General features: G+C 41.6%; 2 protein-coding genes and 1 long non-coding RNA gene across 4 annotated transcripts in view; 2 read left to right on the forward strand and 1 right to left on the reverse strand.

The window, feature by feature from the left end:
* The window catches only part of LOC133476222 (cytoplasmic phosphatidylinositol transfer protein 1-like), a 67,167-nt gene extending 62,879 nt beyond the window's left edge, over window positions 1-4,288 (forward strand). For both annotated transcript variants that reach the window (XM_061769338.1, XM_061769337.1), the window contains one exon: window positions 1-4,288. In XM_061769338.1, the coding sequence (XP_061625322.1) occupies window positions 1-359 (359 nt within the window). In that variant the 3' untranslated portion in view covers window positions 360-4,288.
* LOC133476221 (von Willebrand factor A domain-containing protein 7-like) overlaps window positions 3,938-24,583 on the reverse strand; it is a 25,888-nt gene continuing 5,242 nt past the window's right edge. The window contains exons 8-19 of the mRNA XM_061769336.1: window positions 21,064-21,233; window positions 19,224-19,336; window positions 18,949-19,065; window positions 16,708-16,917; window positions 16,503-16,632; window positions 16,248-16,400; window positions 16,045-16,137; window positions 15,283-15,392; window positions 14,599-14,763; window positions 13,207-13,530; window positions 11,949-12,251; window positions 3,938-7,613 (exon numbers count right to left, since the gene is read on the reverse strand). Of these exons, the coding sequence (XP_061625320.1) occupies window positions 7,176-7,613; window positions 11,949-12,251; window positions 13,207-13,530; window positions 14,599-14,763; window positions 15,283-15,392; window positions 16,045-16,137; window positions 16,248-16,400; window positions 16,503-16,632; window positions 16,708-16,917; window positions 18,949-19,065; window positions 19,224-19,336; window positions 21,064-21,233 (2,326 nt within the window). The 3' untranslated portion in view covers window positions 3,938-7,175. The remainder of the gene's footprint in view (window positions 7,614-11,948; window positions 12,252-13,206; window positions 13,531-14,598; window positions 14,764-15,282; window positions 15,393-16,044; window positions 16,138-16,247; window positions 16,401-16,502; window positions 16,633-16,707; window positions 16,918-18,948; window positions 19,066-19,223; window positions 19,337-21,063; window positions 21,234-24,583) is intronic.
* LOC133476223 (uncharacterized) lies at window positions 7,493-11,785 on the forward strand. Its single transcript, XR_009787988.1, has 2 exons — window positions 7,493-7,626; window positions 8,014-11,785. It is a non-coding gene; the product is annotated as an uncharacterized LOC133476223 (long non-coding RNA).

A 24,583-nucleotide genomic window follows, 5' to 3' on the forward strand; every position in this document is an offset into this window, starting at 1 on the left:
ACATGACAATGGATGAGGTGAGAGAATTTGAGCGGACAATCCAGGAGGCCACGAACGAGAAGATTGGGATGTTCCCCCCGTCGATCTCCATCAGTGAGACCCCACTGTCCTCCTGTACCCTCACCGGCCCTGCCAGCGCACCCTCCACTCCCCTGTGCACCGATGCCCCCGATTCCCTCTCGGTCTCCAAGGACCGGCCCCGCAAAAAGTCCGCTCCAGAAACCCTGACCCTTCCTGTGCTGTCTCTGAGCGGTGTGCAGCAGGGATCATCTACCAACCCACTTCCTTCTTTGACTCACCTACAGTCTTCAACGTCGCCTTCCTCCAGTTCTGATCCTGCTGCGATGGAAGAGCAGTAGACGGACCTTTGAATGTCTTCCCTGCACTTTTGGTCTATTGTATTCCCAGAATCGCATGGAGTTTAGCCCAACCTCCAAAGATCGGTGCCCAAATATTAATGCTTTTTCGGCATTCCCATTGAGAAATAGTCAGGTCCCGAGGGTAGAGAAACCCTTAAACCATTATGATTTCATGAGAATTATCTATTAAAAAGGTGCATTTTTCAAAGGTTTAGAAAATAAAACAATCCCCATTCAAACAGCGCTGTAATTGGCACGTCATGCCAGTACCATGCACAGCTTGTCCTTCCGGTCTTAAAGCACATCTCACACTTCAGTGGAGCAGTGTTATCAAGCTCATTATCGTGAGCGACTGATTATTTTTTTTTTTTAAGGTTATAGTTGAAAACAGCCCCATATAAAGACTTCCCTCGTCTCAGATCCTGATTTGTTTGACCTTCTTCTCATAAAGCAGTAGAACATCATTTTAGACCATTCATCATTATTTTGTCGAGCGGAAGTCCTATGCATTTGCTGCATATCCTTTGTTTTCCTGAGTTGGGATTATAACATTTGTTGAACCAATAAGAAATATATGCCTTACACTAGCACCACAGAGCCAGTTGTTTCCTTTTGTATTTATTCACAACACAAAGTGCAGTACCACAGAACATTCACAGGTTCGAGTTCACATAAGAAAGGCTGCACAGTTATGTTCTTAGGGGCCTACAGTACCATCATTCATTTAACTGAATACACAAAACATTACAAAATCAGTGTTCATACCTCAGGTCTCCCCTCCTCTACTTACAGAATTCACTGTAACCTTACTCTCCTTGCTTATTGCCAAACAGCCATGTTTTATATTACAACACAGCCTGTACCTTCTAATACTGAACCCTCGGAATGTTTACAATCATACAATTTTTGCCTATGCGTAGTAAAGCCATTGAGTACACTGGCAATCTTAGCATGACAGTAGCCATACCCGAAATTGTGGTCAGTATGTGTATGTTCAGATGGCCCACATGGCATACAGATCTGTACAAAACAATCACTAGCAATCCTATATTAACCATATATAACTAGTGTGTCAATCAGTAGACCTCCACAATGACTGAAATGTTAAACGTTAGATGAAAAATCATGAACTGTCATATTTGTGTTTGTCCATCTGTTAGACAACATGCTACTTCCTGGTTCATAGAAGACTTCCATTAATGTCACAGGGGTGACAATGAATTGTTCCAACTTTCTTCAGATTCTAACCAACATTTAATAGGTTCCTTGGCCCATGAACCAGCCCCTCCATACAATCTTTTTGAAGTCGTTTCTGTAATTGTATTCATTTTTTTTCATCATCCTGCTAACTGGACCAACTTTGCTAAGTCAAGATGACTGTTGTGAAAAATTCAATCATTAAAACAACTAAAGCTAGTAGCGGCTGTCTTACAGTACTGTAAATGTGATTCAACTTAATCAAATCACTTTGTTGTATTGTGGAGGGGGCGGAAAGGCCATTTTGGAGGAACTTTTACTCACTGTAATATATCCAAATGCAGAGTGGAGGGGCCTCAAAGCTCTTTCTAAAGATGGGGGCATTTTCATCAAGCTGATTTGAGGATGTGCTATCACATCACTGCATTGGTGTTGTGTGATGAGTAATTGGTCAGAGCATCATTATTTATTGCCATGTAATCCAAACTGTCTATATTTTCTCTACCTGATGGAAACTATGTATTTATACTCCCCCAAAATCTTTTTTCCCCCCATAAAAAAAGGAGATACCTGCTTTTCAATGGATATAGACAATATGGAAATCAGGCAGTATTATTTAATTGGAATTATCCAGATTTTCAGACCAAGTGCTTCCATATGCTGCATGGAATGTTCCTAACTTATGTACATTACAGGCGGGATGTTTGTCAATGCAGTTATTAGACTGATTGCCTCACTGCATTTGATTATGCAATAGTATGAAAAAGTTAATGCCTCAATGCGACAATTTTATATCAAAGACATTTTGAGTGAAATGTGAGTAAGCATGCAAGACAATATAGGCCTACAAACTACTTAAACTCAGTGCCTCTGCATGCCAGAATTGCATTGCCACATATTACATGTAATCCAACATACAATATATCAGCACTTAAAATACACATTTTCATGGCCTTTATCTGCCTGTTTTCTACCACAGTTTAAGAGAATGGAGATGTGAATTTAGTAGGAAATAATACCAAAAAAAAAAAAATGTGAGCACAATACTCATGAACTGGACTATTTGTGTGAATGCATCTGCCTCACTAAACACGACGGACACGCCAGAACACACAAAAGTCTGTTTTGCTATTGCCTTTGCTGTGTGCTATTTTTAGTATAAAGTCATTCTCGATTCCTGTGATGTCATATACACATGGGCTAAAGCATCACATGTTGTTGTTGCTGACCTAGGCATCATCAGACATTCAGTTATGTCCCAGATTTTCTTACCCTGAGAACATTTGAAGTGAATTTGCATGTGATGAAAATCATCTGGCTGGAAATGACAGAGAAAGAAAGTGAGTGACCACGTCTCCTTGATTTATTTCTTTTTTAATATAATTCACATAACTTTTTTTTTTTTTTTTTTTGGCAATGTTTTACACCATTCTAAAGGATCCAGGTACCTTTCCGCATAATACAGAGCATTCTAATCAACTATAGCCTACATTTAGAACATTTCATATGCCTGTACTTAATGATGTGAATAGTTTTTTTTTTTATGCAATGTCTTAGTCTTTTTCCACTTTCTTGTCAGCTAAAAGATCATCACATGAGAAAATCAATTTTAACTCATAGTTTGTCAAGGGTATAAATCATTTTGGGTTTAACTGCAAGTGTCGGGGCTAACGTTGTTCAATTTCTATAAATTAATCTGTTTTTATTCCCCCTGTACATATAACTATTGCTTTGAAATCGACATCCCGTGTGTGTTTTGCAAACTCCAGTTTTGTTCTATTGCAGTCTTGCTAATGACAATGTGGGAGCCTTCTTACTTGCCATAAAACCGGTTTAATATTCTGTAGTTTCTGACTTGCTTTTGTTAAAAAAAAAACTTTAAAAAATTTCCATTTGTTAATCATTAATCCTAGCTTTTGTCTTACAATCATGTTATATACCTTTCTATAGAGTATACAGACAACTTTGGTATTTACCTTCTCTCTTGTCAGGGATACATTTGATCTATCATGGGCTGTTACACTTTACAAACTAAAGACAAAAAAAAATTTCCAGCTATTTAAAATGGTCTGCTCTGTTTAAAAGAGTAATATACAGTACATGCTGTTATTGATTAATATAGGTTTCTTGCATTTAATCTGTTCAGAGATGCATCGCTGTTGTAACTAAGTCTGAAGTCTTTAAAGAGACAGAAGGGTTTTCTTATGTCTTATGGATGGCAGCTTAATGGACGTGTCTGTATCTAAGAAGGAATAATTGTTTTAAGCTTAACACATTCTATTATGTTTCAATGGAGTAATGCACCTAATGGTAGTGGTGCACTTATGACACTTGTAGCTGCTTTTCGTTTTCCCTGCAGGACAATTTTGTTTTGTAGTTAGTTTTGAAGTGATTGGCTTTTCTGTTGTGTTCTAAAGTGAACCTGCTTTGTTTTTTGTGGTTGCACTTGAAGGATAAAGTCATTTGAAGGACCAAGCTTTTTTTCTGATGCACTTTTCATTCGTGGTTACCTTGACAATTGGGCCATGTTCCACAAACTAGAAGCTGTAAATAAATGAACTACTTGGTGTAGTCTTGTCTGCTTCTGTTTTGTGAAGTATGCCCCCAAAAGTGTTCATTTGATTGTTGCTAAGTTCTTCCACTTTGAAAATTGTGTCTCTATTTCACTGGGTTCTTTATTGTAATTATTGTTTACTATTCAGAGCAAGACAAAATAAAAACAAATAGCTATATCTTTGCAGCAATCTTTGTTGTCTTTATATTTACATTTTGCTCCTTCATCCTAATGGCAGTTGGCAGCTATTCCCAAATGTAACAATTTGCAGCTTTAATTCCATTGCCATTGACGGCTGTTGAATTCAAATATCCATGTTAACATGGAGGACTGGCAGTGAAAGTATTGGGAGATGATGTTCTACTGCTTTATGAGAAGAAAAATGTGGACTAATTGGAAGATGTACCAGGTTGTTAATTTTATGCAAAAAAATGAGTTCAATTTAATTTTACATGATTCTAAAACCAGTGGATTAATGATTTGAGCATCCCTGGATTGCGCCGACATGATTTTATCAACAAATTAGTTTTCATGGGACATTTTGATTCATCGAGATCTGGTATGTGTGAGCCAAACGCGTGTGGCGGAAATATCAAAAGTACATACCTAAAAAGTAGCTAATGTGGTAGTAATTTGGTCGCGCATATTTTACACTATTTCTGTTTTATATTCCCATCACAATCTTGGATTTACCATAGAGGCAGGTTAAGGAAGCTTTATTTATATACCGCATTTCATAGACGCGGTAACTCCATGTGCTTTACATGATTAAAAGTCCAACAAAATCATTTAAAAGCAAAGAACAATTAAAGTACGGGGCGCTTATTAAAATTACGAAAAGAACGCACAGTGCAAAAAGGAGATTACAAAATACTAATTTACAGTGCTTTAAAAGAGCTCAATTGAAAGCATGAGAAAAAAGAAGACCTAGATTTAAAAACATTCCCACTTGAGGCTGACTTCACTTCAGTTGGCAGCTTATTCCATTTGTGTGCAGTATAACAGGTAAATACTGCTTTGCCATGTTTGCTTTGAACTAAAGGTTAGATTAAAAGCAATGAAAATATTTGTCATCCAACATTTAGATGTGTTCAGTGAGTTTTAGCATAATTTATATAGACTGTTTAAAATGGGCAATGTCAGGAGAGTTAGATTTTTTTTATAGAAGCTTTGAGAATTCGATTTAAATTTACATTTGATAAAACTACATCGTTGGTTCAGAAAGTTGTTCTATAAAGTTAACGTGGGAGGTGGGTGGGATGGCTTCAAGATGGTGCTGTATTTCCTGCCATTCGTGGGGCTGTTAAGCATTGGAATTGTGCACAAAATGAAAGAAGCATGAAACTTTCAGGATTTGCTCAATGACAAACTTTGATTTAAGATGTATGCTTTTCAGTTTGACCTCAGGAGTCATCTATAGGTCATTGACTTCCAGGTTACGATATGCCTTAGCATCTAATTAGAAATTGATGTATCTTGGGATTTAAATGTGACACAAGTGAACTATATGACAATGTACATGCATACACCAAATCAAGACTCACACTATAGCATAATTTTCTTATATATATATATATGAACTAAATTAAATATAGAAATGCTTAACATACTGGATGTATGTGCTACAACTGATATACAGTGTTCTCCCACCTATTTACTGATTGTTTTGGGGGTAACCCATCACCATCTTCTGGTATCTATTGGCAATTATAGGACGTTTTGGGGGGGCGTCAATTACTAATGACTTATCCAATGTTATTTGCTGCAAAATCTCACCTATTTGCTGTTTTGTGCTCATGCCAAAGCACTGTCTGAATATTGCTATTCAGACAGTGCTTTGCATTAATTACTCATGGCGTATTTTCACGACAATAAGGCTCACTTAAAAGTCTTAAATTTTCTCCAAAATGGATGGCGCGCCTTATGTGTGCACCGGGTTCCAACATCTATAAATGTTGTTGTGTGATGAGCGCTCCGCTTGACTTTTTGACTTTTTTGACCGCTTGACTGACTGGCAGCATTTCCTGCCGACACACTGCTTATATAGAGGAAAGGTGGACGTGACAGAGGACGCGAAAGGCACGCCCCCAGTAGGTATATAGCGCCGGTATGTGCATTGTGCAAAACAACATCGGTTTGGCTAAGGACCCTCGAAATGGCACCTACGAAGAGACACGCTTACGAAGCACAGTTTAAACTGTAAGCTATCAGTTATGCGGAGGAACATGGGAATCGAGGAGCCGCGAGATAATTCAAGATCAACGAATCCATGGTTCGCAAGTGGAGGAAGCAGGAAAACCAGCTTCGCCAAGTCAAGAAGACGAAGCTCCGTTTCCGCGGAAACAAGGCGAGGTGGCCCGAGTTGGAAGACCAACTCGAGCAATGGATTAATGAGCAAAGAACAGCCGGGAGAAGCGTCTCTACAGTCACCATTCGACTCAGGGCAATAAAGCTTGCAGAAGAAATAAAAATTGAACATTTTCAAGGAGGTCCGTCTTGGTGCTTTCGTTTTATGAAACGGCGCCATTTGTGAATGGATTGTGGATGCTTGGGCTAACGTGTCTGCTTGCACTGTTGTTCGAGCTTTCGTAAAAGCCAGCATCATTTCTGAGGAGCCGTACGACAACGAGACTGACTCAGACGAGTACGAGAGGGAACCTGGCGTGTTTGATTGAGAACTTTCCCAGCTGTTCATTTCGGATACAGAAGATGAGGACTTTGATGGATTTGTGGATGAGGATTGATCAACAAATAATGTGAGTACATTTTTAAATACTTCAATAAAGTACAACCGAACTCAGGTTTGCTCCCGCTGCCTTTCTAAAAACATTGTTTTAGTGTGCATGCATGCTAGGGTATATTTTAAGACTAGCCTATGTTCATGCCTGCACCCAATGATACAGTGCGCCTTATGTATGTGTTAAATACAGAAATAGACCCCGTAACTGAGACTGCGCCTTTTAATACGGTGCGCCCTATGGTCGTGAAAATACGGTAGTTGCTGCAGGATTCTGTCCCTATTCAGCACAAATAGTGGGGGAACACTGTAATCCCCTACATCCCTTTCATCTCCAAAGTGGGAATGACACAACAGTTATCCAGAGACAATGGGATGTGCTAAACATTTGCCCTCCAGTGTTTGTTTCTTCGTTGGTCACATTCGCTGTCGTCACAGGTGCGACCGTGGTAGACTCTCTGGCCTGGCCTACGCAAATGACCTCATTTCCCGCTTTGTCCACAGCAGACAGCTCCACTCTGTTTGCACAGCAGGAGGCCCGAAAGGAGGCCACGATGGTGTTCTCGCCACTTGGCCCGACCACTGTGGTTGTGTTGAGGGTGCCGTTCCCTTCATGGATGGTGATGTTGTCGATACCCACTCCATTGATGTCATCAGTCACATTGACCACAAACTCCCACTGAAAGGAGTCACAGAGTGACGAAGAGGATGGACAGTTGGTGGCTCTGCTGACTTCCTGGCACACTGGAGGGAGAACATCCGTCACCTGAAGACAGAACGTGAATGAACAAGCTTAAATGCATGTGCCACAACAATAATCCAGGAAAATATGTGCTTAGGGTCTTCTAGTGGATATAGTGTTTGTTTATTTTTGTGGCATCCAAGCAATAGGAGTTGTTTTGCCATATTGTTACTGTATATTAACATCAGCAAGTCGGTTTCAAACTTCTATTACTAAAGGTTTTTAATTATTACGAAATTGTCTTTTTATCAATTTCCTCATTTCAATATCCTGTTTGCTTGACATTCTGATTAGTCGCTAAACTCATATCGTAAATTCTTTGCTATGAAGAAATTGCCTTGCTTTGATGGACGTACTGGAAAAAAAAACTTTCCCCTAAGTTTAAATTGTTGTGTGTGGGGGCCATTCTTGTTTTCTTTTGCAGATGACACCACTGTCATCGGCCTCATCAAGGACGGTGACGAGTCTGCATATCGACAGGAAGCGAAGCGGCTGGAGCTGTGGTGCGGCCGACACAACCTGGAGCTGAACACGCTCAAGACTGTAGAGATGATCGTGGACTTCAGGAGGCATCCTTCGCCACAGCTGCCCCTCACGTTGTCCAGCTGCCTTGTGTCAACTGTCGAGACCTTCAAGTTCCTGGGAATTACAGTCTCTCAGGACCTGAAGTGGGCGACCAACATCAACTCCGTCCTCAAAAAGGCCCAGCAGAGGATGTACTTCCTGCGGCTTCTGAGAAAGCACGGCCTGCCACCGGAGCTGCAGAGACAGTTCTACACAGCGGTCATCGAATCAGTCCTGTGTTCTTCCATCACAGTCTGGTTTGGTGCTGCTACAAAAAAAGGACAAACTCCGACTGCAACGGACAATCAAAACTGCTGAAAGGATTGTCGGTACCCCCCTACCCACCATTGAGGACTTGCACGCTGCCAGAACTAAGACAAGGGCGTGCGAAATCCTCTCGGACCCTCCGTACCCCGGTCACCAGCTCTTCCAGCTCCTTCCCTCAGGTAGGCGCTACCGATCAATGCAAACTAGAACTAGTATACATTCCAACAGCTTCTTCCCTCTTGCGATCAACTTCTTAAACGCCTGACCTACAATTCCATTACAACATGCTGGCAATTTTTTGACTTGAGTTGGTTGTCACATTTCTGTGGGGCCAATTATGTATTACTCGTGCACTCACTGTAGTTGTCTCGCCATGCTGCACTATTTGCATATAGTGGCCACTCATGCCAGAGTAACATCTGCTCCATTTGCACACTGATTGAGGAGTATCTGTAACATTTGCACAACCAACATTGTCCCAGATTATCGCACTCCTCGTGACTTTAAACCGCATACACTCCTTGAAGTCTCAGGGCCCTTTGCACAATGGTCATTGCACCGGACTATTGCAATATTAGTCTGCTCTAAGTGCTAGAGGACTTTTTGCACAATTGTAAAAAATAAATAATAATTTTTAAATGTACCGGCATTACCAGCTAACTAGCAACCCTGTACTGCTCAGTGACTGTTTTTTTTTGTTGTCAATGTCTTTCTGTCTCCAAAGTGTTCTGTAAATTGACTGTCTGTTGTCGTACTAGAGCGGCTCCAACTACCGGAGACAAATTCCTTGTGTGTTTTTTGGACATACTTGGCAAATAAAGATCATTCTGATTCTGGTTAAGTTTAATTAAAGAGGTGGTTGTGTAGCTGAACACTGGAAGCCCATTACATATTGTTTACTCCCATTACTTTGTAATAGTCCTATTCATCTATCATTCAAATTTTACAAGAAAAATGTAGTTTAGCTGTTGAAATACACCTGTTTGATACATTATTCACACAACACAGATTTGCTCCGGCTTATGTGTAAAACTTATTTTCTCACTGTTCTGTCACTTTTTTATGGGCTGAAACATGGGCCAGCGGGAAGTGAATTTGAATCATTTATATTTGAAGTTGAATTTCTACACTTGAATAATTGCATTCAAAAACATAATTTGAACAACATAATTTGAATTTGTATTGATTAATTTGAAACATTGCATTTAAAAACTGAATCTGAATAGTATAATTTGAAATTGAATTTATTAGTTTGCAACTGAAGTCCAATAAACTTGAAAGTGAATGTAACCATTTTTTATCCGCACTGAAAATTCAAATTATATATTTTCACATTCAGTTTGATCATTTCAGATTCATCCATCCATCCATTTTCTTTACTGCTTATCCTCACTAGGGTTGCAGGCCACTGGAGCCTATCCCAGCGGGAGGCGGAGTAAACCCTGAACCGGTCGCCAGCCAATCGCAGGGCACATAGAAACAAACAACCATTCACACTCACATTCACACCTATGGGCGATTTAGAGTCTTCAATGGACCTACCACGCATGTATTTGCGATCTGGGAGGAAACCAAAGTGCCCGGAGAAAACCCACCCAGGCACGGGGAGAAAATGCAAACTCCACACAGGTGGGGCCAGGAATTGAACCCCGGTCCTCAGAACTGTGAGGCAGACGCTCTAACCAGTCGTCCACCGTGCCGCCAAGATTCAGTTCGACAAATTCAATTTCAAATTAGCTGTGACAGACATCTGGGAACTGTAAGGACTTTGTCTTAGGTGGAAAACATCAAAGTCCAAAACATGTCCAAAAGTAAATGGACAACGGCTGCATAAGGGCTGGACTCCAATTCATTCATGTAAACACCCCAATTATGCAGAAAAGCTGGAAAACCAGTTTGCTGCTAACGACTCTGCATCAGTTTGGCGAGGATTACAATTGCTAACCAATTACAAGCGATCATCCCCCCAAGCGAAGAACTGGACTACGACTTGAATACTTTCTACTGCAGATTTGAAAAGGACACTTTCACACCCAACACCCACCTAGCCGCACCACCATCACACCTCTGACTCCCTCTTCTGCATTGACCCTTCACGAACAGGACGTGAAATGTGTCTTCAAACAACAAAAGATCAACACAGTGGCAGGCCCGGACAGTGTGTTCCCCTCCTGCTTGAAAGTCTGCGCGGACCAGCCCACTCCAGTTTGCACACAGATCTTTAATAGATCTTTCGAACTATGTGAAGTCCCATCCTGCCTCAAACGCTCCACCATCATCCCATTCCCCAAGGAACCTGCAATTTTAGGACTGAATAACTACAGACCTGTCACCCTGACATCTGTGGTCATGAAGTCCTTTGAATGCCTCATGCTAGACCACCTCAAGAGCATCCCAGGACCCCTGCTGGACCCCCCTGCAGTTTGCCTATCGAGCAAAATAGTCTGTGGTGGATGCAGTCAACATGGGAGTTCACTTCATCCCGGAACACCTCGACGGTGAAGGGACCTACGCAAGGATCCTACTTGTGGACTTCAGCTCTGCATTTGACACCATCATTCCCAAACTCTTCTCCGCCAAGCTTCTCCAGCTCAACGTCTCGCCTGCCATCTGCCAGTGGATCTACAGCTTCCTGACGGGCAGGACACAGCAGGTGAGGCTGTGTGTTTGCCGCACTACAGCTGCAGCCGCTCCAGCTCCTGGCGATACGCAGATTAATCACCGTCTTGGATGAAGCCAAAGACTAAGGTGTCGTCTGCATACTTCAGGAGTTTGACAGCTGGGTGCGCTGGTGTAGTCGTTCGTGTAGAGTGAGAAGAGCAGCGGAGGTAGGTGCTATCGAACAATGCAAACTAAAACCAGTAGGCATTCCAACAGCTTCTTCCCTCTTTCCATTAACTTCATAAACAGTTGACTTACAATTTCATTGTAACATGCTGCCAATTTTGCACATCTCTGTTGGGACACTTCAACATTATTCATACACTCACTGTTTTATCACGCTGCAGTATTTGCATACTGTTGTTGATTACTACTGGGCACTTATGTGTTGGAGAACTCTCTGCACCATTTGCACAATCATCACTGTACCAGATCATTGCACTATTGGTCACTTTAAATTCCTCTAAATTGCTTGAGGACAGCATCATTTGCACAATTGCCACCATATCAGCATTACCACACTAGTGGTACACTTTCATTGCTCAATGACTCTCCATACGTATGTTTTTTATGTCCTACGTGCATATATTGTCATAGTGGCTGTTTGTTGTCGTACTAGAGTGGCTCCAACTACTGGAGACAAATTCCTTGTGGTTCTTGTAACATACTTGTATAGAGTATAATAAAGCTGGTTCTGATTCTGACTTAATTAGTCTGTGTAATCTTTTAAAGAGTTCATCTTGATCGGGGGAGGTTTTGTGTTTTAAATGTCTGGTTTCAATTGATTTAATGCAATTGTTCAGTTTTCCCTCGTTGTTGTAAACATAGTTAGTGTGTACAAAGTGCTACTGTGGTGGACTATCTCACCTGGCCCACACAAATGGCCACATTCCCCACGTTGTCTACAACAGACAGCTCCACTCTGTCTGCACAGCAGGAGGCCTGGTAGAATGCCTCGGTGATTTCCTCGCCCCCTTCTCCAACCATTATGCTCGTGTTGAGGGTGCCGTTCCCTTCACGGACGGTGATGCTGTCAATTCCTGTCCCATCAACTCTGTCGGTCACTTCGACAACAAACACCCACTGGGAGGAGTCACAACGTGCTGAATTGAATGAGCAGTTGCCAAATGTACGGACCACCTGGCACACTGGTCCGGTAACGTCAGTCACCTGGAGACAAACGACAGAGCAGTGTAAATGAGCTGTAAAAAAAATTTATATGCAGAACTTCTTCCTGAAATTTTGAGTTCCGTTTTACATAATATCAGAGATTGAGTCAACCAATGGACAGTGTTTTGGTATGAATGAACATTTCCTCTCGCATACATACACTACACCAACTGGATGGACTTTACTTGTAATTTAACACTATTTATTCTACAAACTATGCTCTCCATTGGTGGAAGTTCATTCTTGATATTGTGCTTTTTATATTGTTTATTTGCCCTAATTGAATATGCTTGCAGTGTGTTGTTGGCCTTCAGTAAAAATAGTGAAAAAAACAACAACTGTAGTTTGAATCTTTTCAAAGTGTTCAATTATTACTTGATGCAAAATGTATAGGGGTATCTCATGCAAAACTACCAAGTTGGACAGAGTTTATTAATGTGGTTGACCAGGGGATGTGAACTGAAGTGTTTTTCAGCCTCAAATCAGTATGTCAAGATAATATACAGTATCAATTAGTGCATCAACAACTGCATCATCTCAAAAAACAACAATTCATTTTTGCTTGTTTGCAATGGAAACTTGCTTTTCTATGCTTGGAAGCATATCTTTCTTCTCTTCTTGCACACCCATAAAAGTCAAAAAATTTAACTTGTTTAAAGAGTGTGTACTTTTAAATTGACCACAAAAGTTGGCTTGAATTCAGCCTCTTTTTGCATGTACCCAAAATGTATTTTCTTACAAATGCCATTCAACTTAATATTTGGGTATTGCGCTTACTTTTACAAGCCAGCATGAGCTGCTGAGCTTTTTGACAAGTTTACCTAACAAAGAAACAAACTTAAAAAGCTCTTTCTGACAACCTATATCAGATTTCTATTTTTAGCAACCAACTTGTATGACAATGTTAAACGTTGTTGATCAAAATCTGAAATTGCCTTAATTGCTCTTCTCTTACCTTAGCAGCAACTGAAAACCTAAGCACAACAAAGTTGATTTCAGTTGCAGCTGCATTTTCCGCCTCAATCGTAAGTGTCACGTCAGTTCCCGATGGCGCACTTTCAGGAACGGTTAGGCTCACAGTGTCGTTGGCTTTCCCTCCGCTGTCTGCTTCTATGGTGACGGACCCGGGCGACGAAAAATTAAAGCTGCGGTCGTTGGTAGCGCGCACTGTGAATGTCCCAGTTGCATTCTCGTTAGTGACTCCTCCAGTCGTTATGGTGACAGTGAAAGGAATAAAGATCGTAGAGCCAGGTTCTATGTTGGTGGTGTTGACTTGAGCCTAGAAAAGTGGGAGAGTCATTTTAGATTTTGCTCATACCTTAGGCTACAGCTTTTGTTTGGTGATAACTAACTATGATATGGTTTCTGTTAATGGTTTTATTTGGTTGAGTGTGAAAGCTATCATCCAACCCCTGGTGTGTAGCAAACAAATGGATTAGTCCAAGACTGCTTGAAGGACTGGTCTCAGCCCACTTGCAAATGCTCTCAGGTGGGGATTGGATCAGTTTTGCCTAAGTATTAATGCTGCACAGAGCAAACGCATCACAAGTGATCAATTGACAGCAATTTGAAAAATCACAAAACAAGAAAGTTAAATTTGGGACAGTGCTCAGAACATCAACAACAACCAATTGTGTGATGCTGCACATACCATGTATCATTTTCTATTCAGTCCGGACCAGATAGCCAAATAAGTGTGAACAAATGTAGTGCCTTATTTGCTAAGATCCCAAATAGTGGGTGCTAAATTGCGTGTTTAATCACTCTAACAGATTGCCTGTGTGGTTGGCAAAAGGTGTAAAATTGGTGGAGACCGTATTTAAAAGAGGGTTTAGGTAACCTTGATGTTTTTCACCAAGCTAAATTTGGGTTAGTAAGTGCTAATTGAAGTTTGAAGTGATGGAATTATAAGTGTTAGTGGAAGAGGCAAACGAACATTGTGATTGCTCTGATAATTCTGGGGAGGCTAGCGAATGCTTAAAAACTAGGTTTTGTTTGATATAACTTGTACAGAGTGCATGGGAATTAGCTGTATCTGCCCATCCTGCTTAACACTGTGTTTATCAATCAGTTTGCGTATACTTCCGGAGTACAGAAAATGAACCGCGTGGCAATTTTGCCCATTTGGCAGATGCAGTGTGCCTAGGTTGTGGCACAGCTTCCACATCTGTTTGCGTGAGCAATCAAGTTTGCACCCTCTTTTTGCACACACAAACCTTTGGTAAAATGGGCCCTTAGTCTGGTACAAGGAATATATTTAATAAACTATTTAAATTGTCTTTGGGCTTGAGGGCAAAGATGAATATCTGTTGTAATTTGGTAGAGAATTGAAGGAGTTTAGGCTTACAACCACAGAGATGTTAGAAGTCATAATCCGAGTGGAGGCCTGTCTCTGGAACCTGCTTGAAGTTGACCGTGATGATGAGTTGCTGTCTCCTCCTTTCAATCGAACCACAAAATCACCAGCTGGAATCTCATTGAATGTCACCAGGAAGTCAGTTGCTCCTGATGACTGAAGGAAAGGACAAGGGTGATGTTGTCAAAAGATTGTAAGTCTACCTGCAGTTTTAGTACCCTTGGTTTTTAATTTAAATCAGGCTTGTCTGATGGTGCTTCAAATTTTCACTCAGTGCTCCTTCTTAGCAAACAAATCCAGCTCAGATGCTCAAAATCCAAATCAAATGCTCCACATCTGTCATGCACACTAGTTAGTCAATCACTGCTCTGCATGCGGCAGACTATCCAGTCTGCCGCTGAGACTGGAGAATATTCAGAAAGCAAAGACCATTAAAACTTCAAGGTATCACCATAAATGTGTTAATTTGATTCATTACTCATTTTAAATAAAACAGCTACCATAACTGGATTGTTGACAGATTCTACAGTAAATACAGTTAAAGGAAGTTAGTTCTTAACATTCAGTGTTGTTAGGTTACTTATTCAATGTTTGTTTGATGTTGGGCATTGGTATATATATTCTCTAAATTAACGAATTAGGTTTTCTGTTGGATAAGAACGTTATACAACATGCCTGTAAAGTTCCATTGACATCTGTTGGGCCTGAGTTGTCGTACAGCGTGACCTCTGTTAGATTAACAATGTCAGTTCCTGTCACTGTGACCAAGATGGTGGCATTTCCCCCTGAAAGTTTGCACAAGAGAGACAAATCGTACATAATCAAAATAAATAAAACACATGCCTAAAGGGGCGGCACGGTGGCCGACTGGTTAGAGCGTCAGCCTCACAGTTCTGAGGAGCCGGGTTCAATCGCTGGCCCCGCCTTTGTGGAGTTTGCATGTTCTCCCCGTGCCTGCACGGGTATTCTCCGGGCACTCCGGTTTCCTCCCACATCCCAAAAAGGTGTGACTGTGAGTGCAAATGGTTGTTTGTGTGTATGTGCCCTGCGATTGGCTGGCAACCAGTTCAGGGTATACCTCTCCTGCCCGATGACAGCTGGGATAGGCTCCAGCACAGCTCAGAAAATGGATGGATGGATGGACATGTCTAAAGGTTTGATGCTAACCCTGCCCCAGTACGATGCTGATCAAATTTTAATGAATAAACAAATAAGAATCACTTTTAATGATGCTCCACATCCCCCACATCAGTTAGCAATATATTAGTTGACAGCCATCTATCTTGTTTTTTGCATCTATGTATGCATCTATTTTTTTTTTTCTTTTTGTCGCAAATGCAAATAAAATACACTGTTGAGACCTTAGACTCCGGACATGGAGGGTTGATAACTTTGAGGGCAAAGCGTGTGATGAGGAAAGCGAAGAGGATGTTTAACCTGAAAGAGGACGTCCTTGCTTCAGAAAGAAGTCTGCATGGAGTCCTTCATGGGCTTCCACAAGGTTGTAGATGAAGTTCAATGGACTTTGACCTGATGTTAATATGAGTAAAACAATTATTTATTATTATTATTTTCTTTAAAAAAAAATAAAAAATACAAGACAATATACCTGACACTTTAAGTTCCATCTATCTACTGACCTGTGACCTTAACTGAGTAGGGGTCATCAGAGTCTATACTGATTTCCCACAATCCTGTTTCACTGTTATTGTTGAGCCTCAATCGTCGTAGGTTACCTGCCAAGCTCAAAGATGCCAGAGGGCCGCTGGACTCACTGGAGTTTTGAGATACACCTACAAAGGTAGGAAAGGGATGTTCAATATACACAAAGTGTTGGCGTTTTCATGGCTGATGATGAGTAAAAAGGAGAAGATGGACTGTACTAGCTGTAATACCTGTGGAGCTGGTGAGATTAAAGGTGAGAGCTGAATTTCCCGTGATTGAGATAATTATGTTCCTTAGTGAGCTGTCAATGGTAAATAGGAAATTTTCAGGTTCACTGCTCACTTCTTGAAAAATTGTCACCTGAAAAAGATAGGGGCATATATTTATGTATATTCTATACTGCAGTTATGTGTTTGTCCTCTTTCCTTATATTACCGTTGCGCTATCTGAGGAATCTTCTATAACACTTGTAGCCAGAGCAAGATCCAGCTTGCTGACTTCAATGGTCTGACCTCCTGATGCCCTTGCAAGGTCACGGTACAGCTGAGCATCTGCTTGGCTAACCACTCGACGGACTCGAGACATCTCACCTTGACGGCGTCTTTTACGGCGACTGGACAGGACGTCTGTCAGCAGGAATGTTACCTAAAAATTCCAGCACACAGTTCTATGTCTTCTTTTTATAGGATTAGGACACTGGGTGAAGAGTTCAACTTATGATCTGAGTTTTCTTGGTTTTCATAAACCATTCTTTAAATGCTTAAAAGCCATTGTACTTCTTCACGCTTGGCAAAACCACACATCGATTCAGGCTGAAACACCTCCTATTCTATGAGCCACAATTATTTTTGTCAGCGCTACCAGGGGGCCACATGGGACCGCACTTTTCTTGATTTTTTCTCTTAACTGAACCTCTTTTCGCCCTTGGGTCATTAATTACTCTCTCTTCCTGCTGACTTTTTTTTTTTATCAAGGCGTCACCACTCTTCTTCTGGCGCTATAGTAAGCGATGTCTGCTGTCTAGTGGTGAATGTTATTATTACAACTTAAACTGCTCTGTTATGAGTGTTATCAGTATGGGTGCTGGCCACATGTTTCCTCTAACGTTTAAAAGAAGAAGAAGAGAAAAATCCTTCAAATTAATCGAGGGGCCACTCCAGGGGTGCCGCCAGTTGGCCATCCCTGGTCTAGCCATTCACATACAGTATGTGAACAACTGCCTATCCATTCACATGAACATATACCATTAATAATAATTGAAATGTAACGAGATCTTTTCCCAAACACTATACACTAAACACTCAGTCCATTCACATACTTTAGGTACACAAGGTAAGTCTGACATCAAGGGGGGAAAAATGCTGCAAAGACAAATGACATCACTGCTTATTTAGATCTTGAAAAGGCATGATGATGCACCCCCCCAAAAAAAAAAATGGATGGATGGATGGAAAAACTACATCAACAAAAAGTTGTTGCGAGGAAACCAATGCACTTGGTTAGCAAGTAGGAACAAAGAGGTGGACAGAGCCGCAGCTGGTGGAGGATACAGGTATACATACAAAAACAGACTCAACCTGCACAAGAAAGAACGCAGAAAACGAAAAATACCATAAGTACTTACATATAAACCAAACAAACGGCATCGGCAAACAGAATCACAGAACATAACACGTTAATGCTTCTCGTGTTTACATTGTGGCCACCAGGCAAGAACCCCCTAGCCACCACTGCAAGACAAAGTGCTAACTAACTAACTGTCCATCATCACAGAAGTAAGACTAGAGAAGAAGATTATATCGTAGCTGACCATCATCATCAAATAAATAAGATGATATGACAATATATCACACCTGACTTTAATTAAAGAGGAAGGTTATGTTTGCTCTTAAATAGAACAGTGTCTCTCTTTTGGACAAGACCTGGAAGGTGGTTTCAGAGGAGAGGAGCCTGGGGAGTGTTTTTTAAAAATTTAATTTATTCATTTATTTAATTTTTTACTGATTCTGGGAATCACAAGTACAGTATATTTGAACTTTGTGAGTGCAGTGCTGTGGTATGGTGATAAGGCACCAGCAGTTTAAGGTCTAACAGTGGCTGACCATTTAGTGCTTTATAAGTGAGGTAAGGGTTTTGAAGTCTGTTCTACATTTTATAGGAAGCTAGTGCAGTGATGCTACCACTGGGGAAACAGGACCTCTTCTACTCGTTCTTGTCAGTACTCAGGCTGAAGCAATTTGGACCAGTTGGAGAGTCTGAGAGAGTTTATGTACGCAACATCCGGCAGACACGGCACTTCCAAATTTACTCATTCTGCTTTTTCCTCTCACCTGCATTAAATTATGTAACAATCAATTTTTGTAATGTATGAAGCAACTAACAAAGTCTGCTTTGCGATGACTCACTGTACCGATTTATTTCTACCGCTACCAATAATTGAAATGTAAAGAGCTCTTTTCCCAAACACTATAAATCAATTTGGGTTATTCTGAAAAATTATTTACCAAGACCTGTAGCTTTTACAAACATGAATTGTATCCACTTAAAACAATTAATTTATAATTTTACAAGCGTCGTCGTTATGCTGCTCTCATTTGCTCTGACATTCTGTAACTCAAAGTGCTGGGAAGCGGGAATACGACTTTTTTGGGGAAAACGATTTACAAAAAGACTCACCACAGACTTCATGCTCTCAATAAGGGCAGTGATGGTGCTTTTCAAGTGTGCATCTTTTGCTGGCGCATCAGTGAAGACAAATATCTCAGATGAGGGTGGAGCCGTGATAAGGGCAAGCTGTTAGTCAAAAACAGTACACTGCAATATCAGAAGTGTTAACATTTCGCCAGAGTTGATTGAAAAGTAATTTCATTTACCCAGAATTTGGTTAGGTTTTACTGCATTTAATTCACTGTTTCCAAATGAGAACTTTCTATTAGTATGAAAACAGACACCTGTAGTCCAGACAAGCTCATCTCTGGGTTGTCACCTCCTCCGAAGGCAGTCAGTTCGTTGATCCTTTCTTTGAATGTGTCTGCATCGGTCGTTACAAGTACAGGTCCAACAGCTGCAAATAGCAATATTCCACGTTTCAAATTATTATGGATTATTTTTTTTTTTTATTGTGGGCTTTGGTTTATTGATTTTTTTTAATTCTGAAAAATTCATTTAAAACATTGCATCTGCGTCTGGATAAAATAGCAAATCTCGGATGGACAAGAGTGAGAGTTGTTCCCATGAAACACAGATACCCTGAAAGGGATGGATGCGAAAAAGCCAGGGGAACTTCCCCTCGCTGGCTTTTTCCTGTCTTCTTTGTGCACCATCTTCTGCTCTCTGGCAGTCCTCTGCTCCTCAAGACTGCCTGCTAAAGGCTGCACCCTCTGCCACCTTTTTGCTTCACCAGAGACTGTGTGCGGAAGCTCTTGTGAAGAACACTTGGCACATGCTGCCTCCCAACCACACGGGGTATTAAAGCTACAAGAGGACTGACCTCGGCCGGCCAGCGAGTAGTTTGTGACGAAACGACCAGTGACACTCAAAGAACAGTTCCTGGACCAATTTCGGTATTTCCAACAGACACAGCCACCTGATCAAATCCATTCCCTCGCTCTAGGACTCATCGATCCCAGACGCAAACGCTGCTCGCCTTCCAAATTGGGGTTGAACCGACTAGTCGACGTGTAAATTTTACCACACTGCAATGACGTTTATAGGTCGATTAATCGCCAATCATGTGTTTTGTCAACAACACGGATGCCTGCCGAAATCAACAGGTGGTGGGTTAGTGCAGCAAACTAACAGTGGTGCCTAAAGCATATGCCAATATTTTATTTAAAAAAATATATGTTTTGTGTAACAGTTTGAACATGAAATATCTTGTCTTTGTCTTATATTTAATTGATTATAGGTTGGAAAGGATTGGCAAATCATTGTATTCTGTTTTTGTTTGAAAACAACATCCCAACTTCATTGGAATTGGGTTTTGTAGATTACAACATACCATTAGAAATTGGATACTGCCTACTAAACAGTGATTTCTATGCTAAAGTGCAAAAATTTAAGTTAAGTCAACACGGGAGCATTCTTAAACATTGAAGTAACACTAAATAAAATAATCATGGAAATCCTGGTTAGTTTATGTTCTTCCACTTAGTTTAAATTGGGCAGGTCGTCACTCGTCTCGTCTGATCTGAGGTTGGAGGCCTGGGGAGAAGTGAGCCAGCTGCGTGGTGCAGGCTGCACGAAGCGGAGGTTCCACCGGCAGCCGTTCCCTGTTCGATGGGGGTATAATGGGGTCACAGGTCTGCACTTGGGAGGACGGAGGCCGGCGAGCAGACTGCGACTGTCCAGGAATAAGAGTTAGGTACCTGGGACCTGCTCGGATGTGTTTCGAGGCGGCCGAGCCCCGCTGGCACTGACGGGAGGCTGCTTTCCCCTACCTGTGGCTCGGCCAGGACCAGGTTGGGTAGGTGGGTGGGACGGGCGCCACGTGCCTGTCGGCTGCAGCTGAGTTTTGGTAATGATCCTCCCAAAGGTTAACCAACGGAAACCTAGTTACGACTTTGACTTCCACTAGATAGTCAAGTTTGAACATCGTCCTTGTAGATTATTCTGCTACAATTCGCTATAGCCAAGCACAACGGCTCAATATTTTACCGTGACAAAACCATGACAATATCAAGGCACTTTTAATATTGTGATATTGTGAATACCGTGTCATCCCTAATTATATGTTATATATTTAACCCAAATTCTATGACAACACCTTGTCTACGTTGGCACTCTGCCTACCTGGATCATTAAAAGGAACCAATATGTAGCCCGGCGGCTCCCGTGTTGTTCCCCTCCTGCGGTCGATGATTTCAAAAGCAACTCTCTTGGCTTCTTCTATGTCGTCAGCCATACTGCCTGTGGTGTCGATGACATAACACAGCACAGAGGATTGGGAGAGGCCCATCAGTCTGTAGGAAAGCAAGAGAGACATATTGACCATCATTAGAGAGATTACGATATACATTTACATATTGGCTTATTTTATAAAACCAATTCCTTGGTAGTTTGCGTTGGGTTATTGGGTCTTGTGGAGGATGTCATTTCTGGGTTATTTTTCTGAAATTGACCATTTTTTGGGTTATATATCTGCTATGTTAAGCCATTTCCTGAGCTGTTTGTATTGGGTCAATGACATAGGTTATTTTTCTGAGTATAACCAATTTTTTGAGTCAAACTAACCCATTGTTGAGTTATCGATCTGCACTGAGATTTGAACTTGAGTATGCCACACCGAAGTCATGTCTGCCACTTGCTCAAGTGCAAAGCGTTTTCAACGAAAACACTTTATATCTCTAATGGTGTAGTTGTAGTAATGTTTCATTTGCATTTGATTTATCTTAACCTTTAACACCCTTGAGTGGTGAAATGTGTGTTATACGTCAGTTTGCCTTGGTTTAACTTCAGTGTTCAATGACATGGCTGAAGAACTACAAATGTCTGGTGAAGTCTTGGCCCACGCTGTAAGTCACTATTTGTGGTAGAACACTTGCATTCCTGTAAAATGTAAGTTGTTCACAAGTCATGTGTTTTTTTGGGAATGCAAATGTTGCAAAAAATTTGTTAAAAAGGAGTTACTCAAAACGTTAGCATTTGTTAGCACTCCATGCTAGTAGAGAGTTTACTGAATGACTGCTGACTTCACTTGGACTCGAGCCCATTGACTTGAAAAGACTTGCCGCTTTTACCAAATTATTGAGAAACAAACACTCTGCACCCTTCTCTCAATAGCCTAACATGCCAATGTTCATTTTATTACAGGATTTTCAGAACGGTGTAACCTTTCTAGTCAGCTATCCTGCAAACTACCAATTCTGTGTTAGTGTTATACAGCCGCGGTCGTGTGCAGCACTCAAGGACGGCACAAACCTTTTCTTTTCCTTTCTGCTTGTCCCTTTAGGGGTCGCCACAGCGCGTCATCCTTTTCCATGTAAGTCTATCTCCTGCATCCTCCTCTCGAACACCAACTGCCCTCATGTCTTCCCTCACGACATCCATCAACCTTCTCTTTGGTCTTCCTCTAGCTCTCTTGCCTGGCAGCTCCATCCTCATCATCCTACCAATATACTCACTATTTCTCCTCTGGACGTGTCCAAACCATCAAAGTCTGCTCTCTCTAACTTTGTCCCCAAAACATCGAACCTTGGCTGTCCCTCTGATGAGCTCATTTCTAATTTTATTCAACCTGGTCACTCCGAGAGCGAACATCTTCATTTCCTCCACTTCCTGTTGTCTCTTCAGTGCCACTGTCTCTAATCCGTACATCAAGACTGGCCTCACCACTGTCTTATAAACTTTGCCCTTCATCCAAGCAGAGACTCTTCTGTCACATAACACACCTGACACCTTCCTCCACCCGTTCCAACCTGCTTGGACCCATTTCTTCACTTCCTGACCACACTCACCATTGCTCTGCACGGTTGACCCCAAGTATTTAAAGTCCTCCACCCTTGTTATCTCTTCTCCCTGTAGCCTCACTCTTCCCCCACAACCCCTCTTGTTCATGCACATATATTGAGAAGAAGAAGAAGAAGAATCACCTTTTATTGTCATGAACATGCATGCATGCACACGAAATTTGTTCTCGGCATTTAACCATCATAGTGACCACATACACATGTTAGTGGAACACACTGGAGCAGGGGGCAGCTGAAGCGCCCGGGGAGCATTTCAGGGTATCTGTGTCTGGCTCAAGGACACCACAGCCGTGAGTCCGGGGGATGTTGGCAGATGGTCCAGTCGGGATCATGAACCTAAGTCCCCCACGGTGGCAGACGATGATCTTTAGCATTGGCTTACTTTGGCTGATCTTCATTCCTCTGCTTTCCAGTGCATGCCTCCATCTTTCTAACTGTTCCTCCACCTGCTCCCTGTTTTCACTGCAGATCACAATGTCATCTGCAAACATCATAGTTCACGAGGATTCCAGTCTAACCTCATCTGTCAGCCTATCCATCACCACTGCAAACAGGAAGGTGCTCAGGGCCTGATGCAGTCCCACCTCCACCTTAAATTCGTCTTTCACACCTACAGCACACTTCACCACTGTTCAGCTGCCCTCGTACATGTCTTGTATTATTCTAACATACTTCTCTGCCACTCCAGACTTCCGCATGCAGTACCACAGTTCCTCTCTGGGTACTCTGTCATAGGCTTTCTCCAGATCTACAAAGACCCAATGTAGCTCCTTCTGACCTTCTCTGTACTTTTCCATCAACATCCTCAAGGCAAATAATGCATCTGTGGTACTCTTTCTAGTCATGAAACCATACTGTTGCTCGCAAATGCTCACTTCTGTCCTGAGTCTAGTCTCCACTACTCTTTCCCATAACCTCATTGTGTGGCTCATCAACTTTATTCCTCTATACTTCACACAGCTCTGCACATCAGCCCTTGTTCTTAAAAATGGGCACCAGCACACTTTTCCTCCATTCCTCAGGCATCTTCTCATGCGCTAGAATTTTATTGAACAAGCTGGTCAAAAACTCCACAGCCACCTCTCCTAGATGCTTCCATATCTCCACAGGAATGTCAACAGGAACAACTTTCCATTTTTCATCCTCTTTAATGCCTTTCTAACTTCCCCCTTACTAATCATTGCCAATTCCTGGTCCACCACACTTGCCTCTTCTACTCTCCCTTCTCTCTCATTTCCCTCATTCATCAACTCCTCGTAGTATTCTTTCCATCTATCTAGTACACTACTGGCACCAGTCAACATATTTCCATCTCTATCCTTAATTACCCTAACCTGCTGCACATCCTTCCCATCTCTATCCCTCTGCCTGGCCATCCTGTATAGATCTTTTCTCCTTCTTTAGTGTCCAACCTGGCATGCATGTCATCATATGCCTCTTGTTTGGCCTTTGCCACGTCTACCTTTTCCCTATGTCACATCTCAATGTATTCCTTTCGCCTCTCCTCGGTCCTCTCAGTGTCCCACTTCTTCTTAGCTAACCTTTTTCCTTGTATGATTTCCTGTACTGTGAGGTTCCATACTGTATGTGTCGTTGGACGTTTTCTTTCTTGACGTTTCGTTGTCTTCTCCTTCTTTGACCATTCGCCTCTTCTATCTCCAATTATTTGCTCTTAGCTTTGGTTTGTGCATCAGACGGGAGAAGCCAAAAGACAACTACTGGTCTCAGATATGCTAAATACGGTAATAACAACAATTACATTTGAAACAGTGATACTAATAATTGTCAATTTAGATAGAATTTAGTTTATTGTTCTCTCCCTGTATTATTAATTTTCTGAATCC

The sequence above is a fragment of the Phyllopteryx taeniolatus genome, chromosome 4, assembly GCF_024500385.1.
Source record: "Phyllopteryx taeniolatus isolate TA_2022b chromosome 4, UOR_Ptae_1.2, whole genome shotgun sequence".
NCBI classification, from domain to species: domain Eukaryota; kingdom Metazoa; phylum Chordata; class Actinopteri; order Syngnathiformes; family Syngnathidae; genus Phyllopteryx; species Phyllopteryx taeniolatus.